This window comes from Monopterus albus, unplaced genomic scaffold, assembly GCF_001952655.1.
Source record: "Monopterus albus unplaced genomic scaffold, M_albus_1.0 scaffold441.1, whole genome shotgun sequence".
NCBI lineage: Eukaryota > Metazoa > Chordata > Actinopteri > Synbranchiformes > Synbranchidae > Monopterus > Monopterus albus.
The window spans coordinates 437,175-450,283 of record NW_018128321.1 but is presented as its reverse complement, the minus strand read 5'-3'; the positions used below and the strand labels follow the sequence as shown (position 1 = coordinate 450,283).

General features: G+C 42.3%; 1 protein-coding gene across 3 annotated transcripts in view; it reads right to left on the bottom strand.

Annotated features, from left to right (window-relative positions):
* Positions 1–1,119: 1,119 nt before the first annotated feature.
* The window catches only part of LOC109952204 (fidgetin-like), a 33,997-nt gene continuing 22,007 nt past the window's right edge, over positions 1,120–13,109 (bottom strand). For all 3 annotated transcript variants that reach the window (XM_020587155.1, XM_020587157.1, XM_020587156.1), the window contains one exon: positions 1,120–8,485. In XM_020587155.1, the coding sequence (XP_020442811.1) occupies positions 6,216–8,485 (2,270 nt within the window). In that variant the 3' untranslated portion in view covers positions 1,120–6,215. The remainder of the gene's footprint in view (positions 8,486–13,109) is intronic.

Genomic DNA, 13,109 nt, shown 5'->3' with positions numbered 1-13,109 from the left:
TTACCACTCTTACCACAGCGAGAGAAGTGAATTGTTACATTTTAATCAGAGAAGCAGCATTGCTGGCTTCCTGCGCAACACGGATGATTTTAGAATTGCACACAAGGGTGACTAACTCAAGGCTCATTAAAGCAATTTTTCAGCTGGGCTATTTCTTGGCAGGACAATACATTTATTTGTTCATTGTACTGATAAATAAATTCTGTTATTAATCTTTTTTTATTCCCTCTCAGTTTTAATGTGACCAGCAACACAATAAAGCAATGAACAAGAAATAATCTCCCAAGAAAATGTCTTTAATGAATTGTTTGTTGCTGCTTGTACCTCAGGTTACATGAAAATACATTTAAATTGACTGCAAGTATGGCAACATATTCACACATATAAACAAGTGGTGCATTTGTACTGTATGTATAGATATGTACAACAGAAACACATTACACTCTGGTTTAAAGTTGTGCAAGTGTGTTACTAACAATTTATAAAATTCAACACTAAATTAAAAAAGAAGAGTGTGCCCATGTATATACACATTCACACGCGCACAACCACAGTAGTTCACAAAAGATTAAAGCAAATGCACTGGATTATACATCTCCAGGTCACCTTTAGGTTGACCCCCAACTATTCCTCACAAATTGCCTGTGTGGTTTTGACGTCAGCATTATCAGGTGTGTGTGTGTGTGTGTGTGTGTTTTGCTTATATACTGTAGCTCAGAACTGACACAGTGACAGACACACACACACACACACACACACACACACACACACTAGACTATGCTGCAGCCTGCAGTTGCACCATCAGCTAAATGTTTTAAGTACAGTCATCTGAGGTAGACTGTGCAGAACTTCATGGTGTTACTCTCTCGCTTTTTTTTTTATTATTTTCAATGCATTTTTCACAAATGTCTGATATTTGGAAAGATGTAAATCAAATACGTGTGTTTTGTAGCCATGAGGTAGAAATGCTTTAAAGAAGGGTCCATTAAAAGAAAGGTTTCCCAAAAAAACAAAGATTTAAACACCATGTAGAAAAAGATTGAGACAAAAGAAAGACCACAAAGCACCCAAAAACAACCGTAGCATGGTCCAGTGTGTTTCAAGTTTTTTTTTAAGGCCTGTGCTGTTGTTGTGTGCTCTGAAGTGCATTAGTAGTTTTTCTGTCTAGAGGGACTCTCTCTCCAGAGGATTTGCTGACAGAAGGAATTCTGGGGGAGATAGTTTTGAGGGTGGTTTTCTGACGGACCACTCTGCTTTCCCCTTGTTTTGCTGCCACACTGCCTGGCTGTCAATTTTGCTGATGCTCAGCAGAAGTCCCCACCCCCACCCCACCACCAACAACATCAGGTGCTGCACTGATAGTGCCAAGACCAGACATAGCAGCACAGAGTACCTGTATGGTGATATAAAATGCAGGATGAATTAGTCTAAAACTGATCATTGTTTCAAACTGTAGACTGTACAAAAAAATGGACGACACATCACTAGTTCCTGACACTGCAAAAGTGAAGCCAAAATATGAAAATACAAGGGCAGCCATCTTGATTTTGTGATGCATTTTGCAACCAGATCCTGCACAAGATAGACCAGAGGTGGAGCTGCGGTATTAGACTGCCAATCAAAGCTGTCAGACCACCTGAAATGCACCCTTTTTTAAATCACCAACAAAAGCAAACACACAGTAACAGAAGAATGCCCACGTGTACACAAACTAAATCAGTGTAGTAATATCTACTAAAAACAACAGTAATCACCTTTGGGAAAACTTTGATTTGTGCTTTGAATTTTTAGTTTGGCTCATGTTCCATCTGCTAACATGGAGGGGGTGGGGTTTATAACCTTTCCAGGGACCAGCCACCATTTTATCCAGCAAAATTTTACCAAGCCTATATAAACAGTACATTTTTGTGAAGGCCTATGGCACAACCTTTGACCCCTCAACTCAATATTACACGCCTCTAAAAGGATATCACTCAGACATCAATGTAGGCTAGGTGTCATTGGATCAAACCGGATAATTTAAAAGTAAAAATAGCTAGTGGTGCATACACAATTGTGGAAAATATATCACTGAAGGCCAGGTCTGAGTTATGGGAGTAATTTGTTGTGGTTACATACAGCAGAACACGTCAAACTCAAGGCCTGCGGGCCAGATCCAGCCCGCCGGATCATTTTATATGGCCCTCGAAAGCTTAAAATGTATATACATTTTAAGCTTTTATTTTAAGACAACCATATGGTTGTCTTAAAATGAAAGCCTATACTAATCAAAAATGTACACTGACCTTTACATCTCTCACAATGTACGTTGATTTCGGGACCTGCGAAGTATTGGCATTCTGCCACTAGATTGCAGTGTTTTGCCTTCAGCATTTAACCAGCAATTTCCCAACAAGTAGAAATGAGAAATACCAACAATTAATCCCAAAATGTCCAAGAAGATAAACGTTGATGCAGAAGGAAGGCAATTTAACGAAATCTGGGAAAGCAAATATATGCTTCTGCTTCAAGGAAAAAAAATGGTATGTCTTTTGTATCATGAGGCGGTGTCTGTGGTGAAGGAGTACAGTATGCGTTGGCATTTTGAGACCAAACACGGAGATTTAGCCTCCAAGAAAAACAACAAATTGTTAAAGAATTAAAAGACAGACTAATTGCAGCAGGAAATGTTCAAAAAAGCTACAGCAAAAAATGATGCAGTACTTTGTATGTGTAGCAATATTCTTATTTTGCTTGATGTTATTGTTGAAGAAAAAATATTTCAAATTTATTTTATTGAGGAAAAAGCTGTTCAAATTCATATTTCTGGTTAAACCATTTTAGACTGTTTAATAAATGTTAATCCTGTTTGGCCCGCAACTTAGACTGTGGTTTATTTTTCGGCCCCTTGTGTGATTGAATTTGACACCCCTGCAGTAGAACATTATCAGTAGCTTTGCTGCTTGTAAAAAGTGCTAGAAAGTGTTATTATTTGATAGCTGCAAGGTAGGCACTTTGTCACCAAGGAAGTAGCTGCAGGAGGGCGGGTGCTGTGTCAATTGACAGATACATTTCCAAGAACTCAACTCTTAAGCACTTTAAAGTAAGTGACTGTGTAGCTTAAAGTCTATTTTAATTACGGGTACAGGTTAGGTCTGGATTTTATTTATAGAAAACTGCACATAAACAGTCAGGTCCGATATCGAGCTATGTGTGTGAGAGGCGAGTGTGGGTTTGCAAAACTAGACCCATGCAGGACTCTGTGTCACGTTGTCCATCTTTCTATACACTATATAGTCAAAAAACGAAATCTCCTCCAGGATAAATGCAAGACTGACATAAAAACATAGTAAGTGCTGGCAATGGCAATGAGACATTTCAACAAAACAATATTACACACAAAAATGCTTTAGTGCACATACAAAAAACTATCTTAAGTACTCCCATGCCACAAGAGTAGAGCTAAAGGACAGCTTCACACAGTGACAAGCATGAGACAAAAGTACATTCCAATTCAATACAATGGGCTACAGATAACCTTCAGGGATGAAGGACTTTAAGGCTAGTGCCAAAACTCCCCACTCATGTTACAAAGCTTTTCAGTAAACTGAAGTATGTATCCAAATGCACTTAGATTATGTGCTTCATAGCATCTGTGTAAATACAGTGAAAAATAAAACTTACAGCACAGTTACAGGTTTGAACTGGATTAATTAGTGTTGGGTGGCCATTCTAAATGAAACATCTTTTCATTAAAAATGATTTTCTGACTATTTTCTTACTAGCTTTATTGAAATAGTCTAATTTTCTGTTGTGTTAATTGGTTGGACAGTAATATGGTTTACGGCAACAACAATACTAACTGCATTACAGAGATGTCAGCCAGTGATAATTATCAACTAACCTCTTGACCTCTGGCAAAAACAGTAATTTGCTCTTGATTTTCTACTTTCTACACTTGGACATAAAATATATACTAGAATAATGACCTTATCTAAACTGAATTACAGGAGTGGTGTCCCATTCTATAGCTAATCCAGTTCAAATACAAGTGTGGTAACAATGCAGCTCTGTTAAATCCATGTCTAGGTTATGATATCTATCAGTCCATCTTAAAAACTTGGAGGATATCTGGAATTAGCTCCCTTGATGCTAGTTTACTGGAATAAAAACAAACTTTCTTTGAATATAACAGATGAATCTTTTGATATTTTGTCCAATACAGTAAGTAAAACAAAGATACAGTGAAATGTGTTGAATTTTACTGTGATATAAAAAAAAAAACTAGCTTGACATTTCAGCAAATGTTCATATAAAGAATGTGAAGGCACGTCACGCCATGTTGAATGTTGGGATGGGGACACCATGGTTGGAGATACGCACTATTTGCCTGCATACATTCTTGTTTTATTTGGCTAAAACTTTGCTTAAGTCTTTACAATCTCACTTTACTAACTGTGGTAATTTAGAATGGATAACGTTAGCTGACTTGTAGTGGGCCTAGAGATCCCATTGACAAAAGCAACAGACTGAAAAATGACTCTGCTCCCTAAACTCAGCTCTCAGTTTGGTAGCTAAAGCTACAGTAGCTAGCAGCTGTTGGCAGATGACACAAACACTGCAAATGAATCCATTTATGTCCTGTCTGTGCTCAAACTGACCAATAAAGTGGCTGTTTGAATGTAGCTGCTACTGTGTGGAGCTGTATGGGATAGTATTTTTTTAAAACTTTTAATTAACTTACAGATTTAAGTAGTGTATATTTCTATGCATGATCCCCCCAGAGTGGTGCAATTACCCAAAATTAAACACATCATAACAACTTCATATTCTCTGTAGCGTATTCCCTTACGGAGAGTACAAGGTTGATGCCACTCTTCAATATAAGGCTACAGCCAGCAGCCTGTTATCTTAGCAGTGCACAATCCCCTGTAAAACTAAAACATTTTTACAAAGGGATTATACAAACAAAATACAAAATATTAATTGGTGATCTTTGCTATGTTCTGACAGAGCCAGGCTCACTGCTTCACATTATATGCTAAGTCAAGCTAACTGGCTACTGGCAATAACTTCATATTTATCATGCAGACACCTAACTCTTGGCAAGCAAGCGCATTTCCTAAAATGTCAAATGATTCCTTTAATTCATTTAATGGCTTTTAGCATCAAGTTTCTCCACATCACAGATTACAGCTGCTAAACAGTATGACAAATGATCTATTGGAGATAGTCTGTGCAGAAGTTAGCTGACAAGCTGATGGAGCCTCCATGCAGCTTAACCATATAACCTAGATCACATAATATAAACAATGCTGATTAGGGTTGTTTTAATAAATATACAACACCACCACCCCTATGACCACCTGTCTATTAAAACCTGAAAAAGGTTTACATTTTTTACAGTGATGAAATAAGCTTCAGGACTGGTCAAGTAGAAACAGGTAACTAAAGCACCTGCTGGCAGGAAAAAAACACATCACCATTGATTATGTTCCATCAATCCAGAACATATCTGGTACATTCACTGTCACTTCTTTGCTATTTATCCTAGCCAGCTGAGGTACACCTAACACTGCTTTGCCAAACTGTTGGATTCCCCTCTCAGATCTTAGTCCTTTTCTTCAATATATCATGAGGTACTGTACAATTCACAAACGCTTTCCTGAGTTTTATTTGTTACGTTTGTTTTGCAGACACAGGATCGGAAGGGAAGAGTGTGTATCAGGGCCCAAACTACTGCCACCCTAATGGATAACTGCTTTTAAAGAATGACTACCAACAGCAAAGGTGCCTCACCGCTGAAATTTTAAAGCTCTTGATAAATATCAGCTCATGCTATGGATGTAGATTGTGAGGCAAATAACCCAAAAAAGAAAATCAGAAAGCACCACTTCAGGCACTTGGATAGCCAAACTAAGTTTCAAGAACAGGAATGTAACAATATATACACAGACACTGGGGGCATCTGTCATCTGAAGCCAACTTGCTTGCAATGTATAAGCAATGCCTAGCCTTCTGGAGTGTCAAATGTCCAAATTAAAATTCTTGGTCATTAACTGCAAAACTGCCATTTGTCTCCTCAAACCAGGTCTCTTGGTGCATCTAAAACCTGCTTGTGAGAATTCAGCAGGCTTGTGTTGGCCTTCTGTGTGCCTTTCCCTCCAGCACAATGCTTCTGCCCTTAGGGAAGCAACTGTGGATGCCTCATTTACTCAAGGGCAGAATCTATGTTTTCACTGGCTGCAGCCAAACATTTTGTTCCACTCAGTGCATGTGTCAATCTCTTTCTGTGATATACTGGCTTGGAATTTACAAAAGACATTCTCAAAGTCCTGGTAGGTGATTGGCCTGATCTGTCCCCTGGGCATCATCCCTGTCATGTCTATGCCCTGTGCAGAGACATGTAACAGACCTACAAGGGCCTCCTGGCAGAGTCTGGCCAGATCCAGTCCGGAGAAACCTTCAGTACGCTGGACCAGCAGCACCAGCTCCTCCTCACTCAAACAGTATTTGTGCTGAGATTGGGCCAGGAGCTGATTCACGATCTGGTGTCGAGCTGCGCTATCTGGCAGGGGAACCAGGACCCTACGAGTAAAGTACCTACACAGCCCTTTGTCCATGTCTTGGGGTCTGCTTGTGGAGCAAACCACCAACACTTGGCTTCCTCCATCCTCGCCAGAGCCCATAAGCAGTGCGTCCAACTGAGCAAGTAGCTCCCCTTTCAGACGGTTGATGGGACTCTCTTCACTGAGGTGGGCCGACAGCAGCATGTCAACCTCACTAATGAACAGTACTGAGGGCTGCCGGCAGCGTGCCACCAGGAAGGATGCTCTGATAATTTTTTCTCCTTCTGCCAGCCACTTGGTGGCCAGTGTAGAGCCACTTAGCTGGAGGAACGGTGCCCCCAGCTGGCTGGCCAAGCAGCGACCCAGCAACGTCCTGCCACTGCCCCTAGTACCTAACAGCAGTACGCAGTGTGGGGCTGGACCTAAACTGCTGAACATGTCTGGGCGAAGAATGGGCCACAGGACTTCCTCCTTCAGGGTTGCTTTGGCCAGTTCTATACCTGCAATGTCACTCCAATCCACTGGGGGGCCCTGCCGAACAATTTCAGAGGTAACCATGTCTAGGACGTGGGGGTCACTAGTTTTTAACTGGTCTTCAGCTGGCCGGGAAGAAGAAGTGGATGGGGAGGAGGTAGGCCCTGTTCCTGAGTGGGACAGATGGAGACGGTGATCATCAGCACCTTGCTCACTTAGGGAGGGGGAGGTGAAGCTGGCAAGTGAGTCTGCTGAGCGGGAACCACCCAGGCTGGAGGAGACATAGGCCGGTGGAGTCAGTGGCCCACCTGCTGCCTGGCTGCTGTACTTCCTCTGCTGCTGCTCTGATGGCTTCTGAGGATTGAAAGGTAAGGATGACTTTTCTGCACTCCTGTCAAACCCACCACTGCTGGCACTGCTGGAACCTCCATTTGCACTGCTGCTGTCTGCTACCCTATACATGGGGCTCTCAGCTGAGCTCCGAGCCTGGCCATAGCCAAAGTTACCATAAGAGGAGTCTATTTCTCCTTGGCCTGTCATGTAGAAGGCTTTCCTTTTCAGCAAGTTGGAGGAGCTACTGTTGAGAGGGGTGGGGGCGATTGGGGTCAGGTTGTGGCTCTGGTATGGGTATCCAGGTAAAGAAGAAGAGGGGGGGAGGGGTGTAGGTGCCGCAATACCTGAGGGGAGGTATGAAGAAGGAGGTGGTGCTCCTCCAGGGCTGTATCCTGGCCCGACTGAGCTCTGAGCTGGGTAGCCTGCCGGAGGGTAATTATAACTAGACAAGTTGGGGGAGCCTCCGTTGTAAGCTGGGACTAAAGTGGGGTGAGAGGGCAGTGGAGGGGGCGGCTGCAGGAGCCCAGCGCTGTGCAGTGGGGAGGGAAGAGCTGGGGCAGGGGCAGACTGGGAGGTGTAACTACTATGCAGGTAGGAGCCGCTGTATGCAGGACCATATTCCTGAGAGGGTATGGAGGAGGAGTGGAGAGCGGTGGCAGCATGGTTGCCACAGCTGCTGCTGGAGTAGCTGGGCTCACTCAGGGTGCTGGAGGCCAGGCCTGGGGAGCTGCACATGCCAGACACCACCTCTGAAGCTGCCGCCACTCCTCCTTTTCTGACCGAAACCCCCTCTGGGATGCAGCTCATGGGGTAGACACCATCCTGCCAGGGTTCGGATTCCCCTTTCCGTCCATTCATCACTCCTGGGACACCAGGGGCCTCAGAATATGAGCCTGGCATCTCCAAAATGCCAGAATACTTCTCAGCATACTTCTTGAGCAGGTTGGAGGCAGTCAGGGCTGAGATGTCGTCATTGGCCCAGGCGTACTGGTAAGTGGCAGAGCGCTGCAGGTGGCCAGGCACTGCTCTGTAGGCCTCAGCCTTGTGGGCTGGTGAGCGCGTGGTGGAGGAAATGTCGAAATGCTGTTCAGCCCACTGGCTGTGCTCGGGGGTCCACTGCATCTTTAAGCCTAAGAGAACAAGAGACAGACAATCACACATGAACAAAATCATTTTAGCAATAATTAGATGACATCACCTTCAAATTGCCTGGCCTGTAGGGTGGTCAATTAATAAGGTGACATTTAGTAGGAGACTTGTTTGGTGTGGTAGTCTATTTTTTTTCTTCCTAAAACCTACAGTGCCTTGCGAAAGTATTCGGCCCCCTTGAACTTTGCGACCTTTTGCCACATTTCAGGCTTCAAACATAAAGATATAAAACTGTAATTTTTTGTGAAGAATCAACAACCAGTGGGACACAATCATGAAGTGGAACGAAATTTATTGGATATTTCAAACTTTTTTAACAAATAAAAAACTGAAAAATTGGACGTGCAAAATTATTCAGCCCCTTTACTTTCAGTGCAGCAAACTCTCTCCAGAAGTTCAGTGAGGATCTCTGAATGATCCAATGTTGACCTAAATGACTAATGATGATAAATAGAATCCACCTGTGTGTAATCAAGTCTCAGTATAAATGCACCTGCACTGTAGAGGATTTTATGTCCAGCTACACAAGAATTCCACATTTCTAGAGATCATAAGGAGGACAGTGTGTGTGTCAGCAGGTGTAGTGTGGTACAGAGGGATGGTGGGATGGCTGGTTACGGCTGCCTAATGCACCCTGGCCAGACCAATAAGACAGAGGCATTGAGGGTCACTCTATAATCCTAGGCTCATCTGACGTGGCTGGAGATGGGTTTGAAAATGCGTCTCACCGAGTGCCACAAAGCAACACACACACACACACACACACACACACATCCACTGCCCTCTCCTCATAGTGCTTTCATCTAACATACACACATGAAAACCCACAAACCTGTGCTCAGACACACAGGTTATCTGTGCCTGCACTCAGGCATGCTGGTGCGCACACACACACAAGCTCGCACCCACTGACCCAGACAGACAAACACAGGCACACACAGAAGAGCTGTATCGAGCTATGAATTACAACACACTGTGTCTCAAGCTTAGTTCCTGTCTGCACAGCTCCACCTTGACCTCTTCTCTCTCTCCCGTGCTCTCTGCCTTTCTGTCTGCCTCTCCATGCCTCCCTGCTGCCTTGTCTTTTTTGTCATCCATTTTCCACCTCCCCTCCTGCTAGATCCTTCTTTATTTCTCTCCTCACGCCCTTTTATTCTGACTCTATTTCTGATCTATTTCAATACACATATCTCTTTTGTTCATTCCCTTTCTGCTCTCTCTTCTCTTATTTACTTCCTCGGTGCTGGCTTTGCCTCCTTCCCTCCCTCCTTCCTTGTTCCATCTCATCTCAGACACACTCACCTGGCTCTCCCCTTTATTGCCTCATGAGGCTGGAGAGCCACTGTTTCTTCTAATCCCAGTCAATGCCATCTGCAAACACAGAGTCACACAGCGACTCCATCGTTGTCTCACTATCAAAGCTGTGGCGCTATCAAAGACTGGACGGGGCGCAAACACAGCAGCCGCACGGCAGATTGAACCCCGTTTGATTTGACTTAGTGCAAACAAATAAAGGATAATTTCAGTGTCATTTAGGCTGCTTCCTCTGACTTATTGACTGGTGGTGGTTGCATGTAGAGATCCACAGTTGGGAGTCTAGTGAGTAATGTCTGCTTGAGAATTGGTTTGTGTGTGGTTTTGTGCTTGTGTGAATACAGCAGGCATGCACAATCAAATCTGTTCACAGAGGAGCAAATCCTCCCATCCATTTCTGCTACTGCAAACACAGACAAACATGTTCACACTCACTTGCTCTTTTTTTTTTTTGAGGCCCTGTGTTTGTTTGGTAACAACACAGGGAGGGAGGGGGGAATCCCCAGACTCCTATTTCCTCTCTGATTCTCCTTCGTCTCTAGCCATTTCTCGGCATACGCCAGTGGCTAATTAGCAGAATGGCGGTCTGCTAATTGTGTTAATTTACAACATTTTAGCCGAGGGGAGTCTAGCAGGGGCTGGCAAGCCTGTCACCCTCCCAAGCAAGAAACACCTCAAACAAAGAGCCGAGCCAAGGGAAGTTTTGTATTCTTTGGGAGGCTGGAAAAGTGAGAGTATACTAAGTGAAAACTGTTATAAAACAACAAAAAACAATATTGCTGTGAGATTTTTAAAAAATTGGTGCTGACAGTAAAAATTGACTTTACAATTTAAGTGTATGTTTCATGTGAATACATATCTACTGCTTAGACATTAACACTGAAAATCTTTTGTATTCAGCTGTGACTATTGTGATTCTTCAACATAAGTAGTGATTTCAATGACAGTAAATAAAATGTGCACATGAAAGCTCTATTTACTCTGCTGCACATGGGCAGAGCCAAGGGGTCAGGGGGGCTGATATCCCTGGCCAGGAGTACATACGTTAGTTAGCTAAAGAAAGCAATTTGTGTGTCTCATTTTGACACAGAATAAACAATCTGACTCTTAATCATGCTTAATCATGTGTGATTTATTCAAATTCAAATTTATTTGTATAGCACTAAATCACAACAAAAGTCATCTCAGGACACTTTACAAAGTAAGGTCTAGACCTTACTATTGTTAATATTATAGAGGAAAACCCCTTGAGCAAGCAGTTGGCGACAGCGAGGAGGAAAAACTCCCTTTAACGGAAGAAACCTCCGACAGACCCCAGCTCTTGGTGGGCGGCCTTCTGCCTCGACCGGTTGGGGTGAGTGGAAAGAGGAGAGAAAAAAGAAAAGCAACATGACACAACAAACACAACAGCAAATAATCAAGCACTGGGCAGGTCGATGTGGCCGGTGAGAAATAGGAGTTTAATTAACTTTTTACTTATACTTCAAATCTGCCACCCTTCTCTGAGTCTCCGCCCCAGCCTGGCCACCCCATCCAAAATGTTCTAGATCTGCCTTTTGCATTACTACATACTGTCATACAGTATATAGCTAAGAAGAGTCAACACAAAGTGGCAAAGGCTATAAAACAGGGTTGTGCACAGAGAAATGACTGGAAAAAGTTGAGTAGAGGAAGTGAGGGAGAAAAATACCAGGCTGGAGAGAATAGATCCGGCTAAATAAAACCAGCCTCCATGTAGTTTGACACTCCATCAAACTCTGATGCATCCTCCAACATAAATCATCCAATTCCATCATTAATAAAGTTAACATATATAGAAGAGTGTGTCAGCCTCCATCAGGACTTTCATCTCTTCTATAATGAGGTTAATGCAGAGACACAGTGATTACCCCAGCAATGCAAATGAAGGCTAAATGATAACATGCACTATTTAAATAAGGTAATAGTGATTACTCTACGTTATTCAAATGAGGTCAGATGCTTTGAACTGAGCACCATGAACTTGCTGCTCCTTCTCTAAAACATATGGAAGAGGAGGGACTTTGGTATCATTCAGGATGTATCCTCTAATTCAATGTGATGTAAACCAAGGGCAATGAGCAAAGCAAAGTTGCTTAATGGGCAGGGTGACTTCCTACTGATGTTGAAAGCCTTGAAAGTCACTGAATTCACTGTAAAAGTGTAAACAAAAAAAGCACAAATATCCACTGTAGTCTTTTTCTTTTTGAATGTTAATTAAAAACACCTAAACATTCTGTTATTTGCCTGTGATTAAAGGTGCTTACAATTTTTTGATGTGATATTTTAATGATTTTTTTAAAAACCTTTTTTCATTAAATGACAATGATTACCTTAGAAGAGATTAGCTTTAGCTTTAAAATAAGAGCTATATATTATATTTGGGGTACATACAATAGCAGATTTATTTTCTATTTTATTTTTTGTTTGTTTGATTATAGAGTTTTGAATTTTTTCTTTTCAGCAGTATTCTACAGTTTTTATGTTTTTTTCTGGCACCCCAGCTGCCAGGTTATCACTTTTCTTATACAATGATTTTTTTTACAGTGTATTTAAGATATGAAAAGAATTCTACTATGTGTGGAGCCCAATTTTCCCAAGCTTTTATATTGAAATAAGTGTGTTTTGGCAGTAACATGTAGTTAAAAGCTTTGTACAAACTTTCTTAAAGAGTAGCTGAATTCTTTCCATTTGTTCATTCAAATTTTTTATAGTATTCTGATGGAGCTGCAAGGTTACAGCGCATTTTCTCTACAATCTTTGAAGGGTTTTAAGGCTTAAGGGAATTTGCAAAGCTTTCTATGGACACGTGCAGTAAGATGTGAACAAAAAAAGCAAGAGCATGTTTGTGTTGCAGTGAAAGAGGGAGGGTGAGAGCTCATGCACTCAGCTGAAAAAACATCCAACAGAAATCTTCTTCACCTTCTGAAGCATTAAGTCTGCCAGAGCCCCCCCAGCCTCCACATAGAGAAGCCTAATCATTCTCATTACACTTGGCGTCCATCTGCATCAACAGAACTGCCTGTTACTGTGCGTGTGTGTATGTGCAATAAACAGATCTTTAGAGAGAGCTAATGAGCTCTTTTAAGTCTGTTTGCTGTGTGATTCTGCAAGCAGGGTGTCAGAGCAAACTGCCCATTTTGGTAACGTCATAATTAAGCTCTGTGTGTGTGTGTGTGTGTGTGTGTGTGTGTGTGTGTGTGTGTGTGTGTGTGTAGAGATGAGATGCCAGCACACACGATGCCAACATGCCTCCATGTACTCAGTCTAAGA